At 33.8% G+C, this 5,431-nt stretch overlaps 1 protein-coding gene across 1 annotated transcript in view; it reads right to left on the bottom strand.

The window, feature by feature from the left end:
- Window positions 1–5,431, bottom strand: part of LOC110442587 — a 111,133-nt gene that overhangs the window by 55,536 nt on the left and 50,166 nt on the right. The window contains exons 13-15 of the mRNA XM_021486267.1: window positions 4,995–5,011; window positions 4,482–4,559; window positions 3,577–3,666 (exon numbers count right to left, since the gene is read on the bottom strand). Of these exons, the coding sequence (XP_021341942.1) occupies window positions 3,577–3,666; window positions 4,482–4,559; window positions 4,995–5,011 (185 nt within the window). The remainder of the gene's footprint in view (window positions 1–3,576; window positions 3,667–4,481; window positions 4,560–4,994; window positions 5,012–5,431) is intronic.

The following is a 5,431-nucleotide window of genomic DNA, read 5'->3' as shown; positions in this document are numbered from 1 at the left end:
ACAGAACAACTCTATATAGATAACACTCTACCATACAGAACAACTCTATATAGATAACACTATACCATACAGAACAACTCTATATAGATAACACTATACCATACAGACAACTCTATATAGCTAACACTCTACCATACAGTATGGTATAGTGTCAGCTATATAGAACAATTGGTTAAAATACAGTATCATTGCTGCTTTCTTGCTATGGAATTAAATGGCTAAGGTTATTTTGATACATAAATATTTGTGTACCCCAATCAAAGGAACAAACATGACACTTCTTTGTCATAAATTACATCCACTCTTTAAATTGGAGACGGTTGTCTTCTCCGTTTACAATCTGACAGCGACTCAGACTAGAACTGGAGGATTTTCTTTATTCCACAGTATAAAAGACCTTGTCACACCTTGTTACAGGTTGATGTGAACAACACAGAATTACTTAAACATACATTGATATTTCAGACCAACTGACTTATAATTAAAGATATCTCGACAGAAATTCTGCTGTGTGAATGGATGCATTGTATGTAGTTGTATCAATCTGTATGCTATCCAGGCCTTATTGATCTGACCTATATTTACCTATAAGCTACTATCTAGACAACAATGACATTTTTCTTTGTTTCCATATAACAAAATAATTTGAAATATTTCTCTTTTGTGAATGGTATGAAAAGTTCATAACCGTTTGTTTACAGATTCTTTAAATAGTTTAAGTTAATGAGAGAAACTGTTTAAAATATTTTAGTTACATTTGTATATATAATACCAATCGTAAACAGAGGTTTATTTATGAAATCAAAAGTTTTCATTTCAGACTGATTGTTAGATTGCATTATGTTCCTTCTGGCTATACCTACATACTGGGTATGTCTGACTGTAGTCTGATTGGCTGATACCTTTACAGAGGATCAAGTTCCAAAAAGGTAATTTACACACCCAGAGCATGCAAATACAACATTTTCTACTTGTAATGATCAATTGGTTTGTAATTTCATACTTCACCTCCAGAACACAACAGGTGCAAATTGTTTATAGACTGTATTACACAGGTGAGTAAACATGAACAAATACCAGTGAAAAAGTAATTGATGAGGACATGTGTTCCGCAGTTAATAAAACCTGTCATCGCCTAGAAAAGACCGGCAATAAAACTGATAAATGTTGTTTAATAAATATTTATCTAACATCCCAATAAATGGTTCAATAACAGCATGGTAGAAATCTAATCACTTTCTTAACAAGAAAAGGGAAAAGAAACCATAGCACCATAGGCAAGTATAGAAAGGCAAGTATACACAATGGTATAATTATAAATGAAGTGTCCCCAAATAAATATACACCAGAGCACGTTGTACGTGTACCTGCAGGTACCAAAACTCACAAGCTGTCAAATATCACAGGGAATATTTGACACGATAGAATTAGAGTAATGCTATATATATATAGTATATTCAATCAATTTCCATAAACAACAAAATTATCTTTTTTGACATCAACAATACAATATATAACTACAAAGTTGTTGTTTCTGTTAAGAGATCATGAAATAAACAAGTAAGAATATACTTTGAGTAAAATAACAGGAAAATGAAAATAGATGTAGGAAACAAAATTATATAAACACAATGATAATTTAGCCACACCTTTCAACCAAATACCAAGTTTTTAATATGTGCTTTCTACCTTGACCAAGAAACCATTGGAAATCGTGTTAGATTGTGGAATATGTTGCATACAGGTACATTCAGGGAGGGAGGGGAGTGTCAAGAGGATATATCCCAGGAAACACGGTCTAGACCAGAACTATTTCTCATGGAAGTAGCTATCAGACATTTTTGTAAGATGAAAATTATCTTTGATAAAATTATTCAATTCTTTGCATAATCTCTAATAATGTCATACTTTGAAAACCAAAGTGAGAATTTGATAATATATTTTTTCAAATTTGTTACACAAAATAAGTACTTTCAAATTAAGTATAAAGAAATGATGATGTGAATCAGAAAATTATGGCTGTCAAAAATAGAGATCATCTACTGCGCTGTGTTGAACACCATCCTTTTAAAGGTATAGGTGTACAAGCCACAAAACCAAACCTTACAATGAAATGGACATGTTCAATACTAAAAAACAGCCCTATAATGTCACGTTTCTATTTTATGGCCGATACGGTTCTTTCATAGTTTAAACAAGCCAGGAAGACTATTCAATCCCCGATAGCTTCTCCAGGGTCATCTATTGTCAAAAAGAAGATTTCTAAATTTTTAAGTTTTTAATAGAATGTTCATGACATGGTACGTAAAAATAAACCAAAATCTCATCTCAATCGGACCAATCCTGTGCAGTAAAGGCAGTGTTTCGTGTGGCCTCCAGCAGGAGTGGGCCTCTGATAGTGTTAATTATAAATACTCTGACAGTGTTAATTATAAATACTCTGATAGTGTTAATTATGAATACTCTGACAGTGTTAATTATAAATACTCTGACAGTGTTAATTATAAATACTCTGACAGTGTTAATTATAAATACTCTGTTAATTATAAATACTCTGACAGTGTTAATTATAAATACTCTGACAGTGTTAATTATAAATACTCTGACAGTGTTAATTATAAATACTCTGACAGTGTTAATTATAAATACTCTGACAGTGTTAATTATAAATACTCTGACAGTGTTAATTATAAATACTCTGACAGTGTTAATTATAAATACTCTGACAGTGTTAATTATAAATACTCTGACAGTGTTAATTATAAATAATGTTATACCTGTCTGTACAGTGTATTGTTAGTAATACTCTGACACAATGGTATATATTTTACAGCTGACAATGGTAATTATATCTCGCTCATTTCTAACGACAGGTACCAATGTTTTCCTTTTACTGTTCGATTACTTCCTCGTACAATTACTCACACTAAAAGTGAAGATCTTGATGAATAGATTTTGACAGGATTTTCCTAATATTGCTGTTTTTTCTGGTAAAAAATATGTCATACTTATAACACCAATATATCATTTAATGTAGTTTCCCCAGAGTTGAGATTTTTTTAAATAATGAAAGATGAGGATGTAGAGTAAGCATATCCCTAAATGGAAGTCATGTTGATTCTGTAAATTAAACCTCTCAATTCATCAGTTAATCTAGGTACATGTTGATGACACGTCTCTTACATCAGGTGAGCATAATATCTACAGTAGAGAATTTTCAAACCCAGGGAGAGTCGAGGCATTCTGAAACCCATGGTAAAAATCCAGGCATTCTGAAACCCAGGGTAAAAGTCAAGGTGTTCTCAAACCCAGGGTAAAAGTTGAGGCATTCTGAAACCCAGGGTAAAAGTGGAGGTGTTTTCAAACCCAGGGTAAAAGTCGAGGCATTCTGAAACCCAGGGTAACAGTTGAGGCATTCTCAAACCCCAGGGTAAAAGTCCAGGCATTCTTAAACCCAGGGTAAAAGACAAGAAACTTTGAAATCCCAGGGTAAAAGACAAAGAAATCATTTATACAATTGTTTACATGCACCATGCTAAATAATGGACCAGTGTTAGAGTATGCAGTTCATAATACCTGATCACTATCCATGTCTATGTCATGCATTTTCTGGATGTTTGGAGGCAAGAGGAAAATTATTTCATTGAGCGAGGATCTAGAATTGCCCTGAAAACAATGAATGGAAAGTGAGACATGTACAGCACATACACAAAACAATGGAGTAGACAGTGGTAATGACACGGGTCGATTTATCTGATATAGGTTTAATGCTTATGGTTACAGGTCTATTCACAACCATAGACAATTATAACATTACAGGACAATTGTAAAAGCATTCAGTTTGAAAACAGTAACATGATATTGAGTTAGTTGAAAGCATGACAGTTATTGTATGATAAAAACAACACAGGATAATCACAGACTAATGATCAGACATGCTGCGGACATACCTAGGGGTTGTCAGGATATAGCTAGGAAGTCTACGTAAACTAGCACTATACACCTACAGTAGTCAGCCAACATCACTACAGGCATCCAGACACCATATTAAACAGTTACTTGTACTTCAAATTTATTTGAAAGAAGAATGTTCGGGAGATTCAAATTTTCTCGATGTGTATGTCATGTTATTTTCCTTTTCACATTAAGAAGTCCTGGCAGATCTTTTAAATCAATTGATTTCATTGAAATTAACTTGCACTATCTACGTATGTGGCAAACATTGTACTGCCAAACTCACTGCAAACAGCTGAAAAGAAATTTCATTAAAACAGACATCCTGATTTAAAGAGAATTTTACACCTCTGGTCTGTAATTTTCAATTCACATTTCACGTAATGTTTTTTTTCAATTTTGGCATTGTATTATGACACCAAATAGAATATCAAAAAATTTCAACATAACTTCTTAGGAGAATGTAACATATTATTTGCTGGTAAGATAATTGTTTCACGAACTTGTTTCCATTTCCTATGACATACCATGCGAGTGGACACCAACATCTCCCGGAGTCGTTCAATCTCCCGTCGCAGGTCCCGAATCAGAGACACATTGGGGTCCTGTACAGACAAACATGGATGTTTGACAGGTTATAAATCAAGAATAAAACAACTTCTAATAGAACTTTTGTTCATAATTTTTATAAAGATTTTAAATGTACATATCCTCTAGATAGACTATCAACAGGTACAATGATAATTATAAAACTTGATCAAGTGATCAGTAGACATCAAAATACAGATTTACATTTCTACAAACATCGTCTTACACTTNGGTGGCTGTGCCTTTATTGAGAAAATGAAGATAAATAATGATACCCCTTTAAGAATCTTATTCTGTATCAATATTGAGGCATATTTTCACAACTAAAATAAGTCATCAAATGTAATTCTCCTAAAATAGAAACTGATTTGAATGAATGAAAACCAGATCCCAAGAATCATTTGTTAAATACTATTTGATGAACTGTTTTATCTACTGAAGTTGATTTGTACCAGGTAAAATTTCCGTCCTTATTGAATCATGAAGCAGGCCTGTACTCTTATGTAATGTGTGTGTTAGTGGATCCAGGTACACGGAGATGACAATGTAATGTGTGTGTTAGGGGATCCAGGTACACGGAGATGACAATGTATTGTGTGTGTTAGGGGATCCAGGTACATGAAGATGACAATGTAATGTGTGTGTTACGGGATCCAGGTACACGGAGATGACAATGTAATGTGTGTGTAGGGGAGCAAGGTACATGGAGATGACAATGTAATGTGTGTGTTAGGGGATCCAGGTATATGGAGATGACAATGTAATGTGTGTGTTAGGGGATCAAGGTACACCGAGATGACAATGAAATGTGTGTGTTAGGGGATCCAGGTACACGGAGATGACAATGTAATGTGTGTGTTAGGGGATCCAGGTACACGGAGATGACAAT

This window comes from Mizuhopecten yessoensis, unplaced genomic scaffold, assembly GCF_002113885.1.
Source record: "Mizuhopecten yessoensis strain PY_sf001 unplaced genomic scaffold, ASM211388v2 scaffold716281, whole genome shotgun sequence".
Classification (NCBI taxonomy): Eukaryota; Metazoa; Mollusca; class Bivalvia; order Pectinida; family Pectinidae; genus Mizuhopecten; species Mizuhopecten yessoensis.
This window is presented reverse-complemented; position numbering and strand designations above follow the sequence as displayed.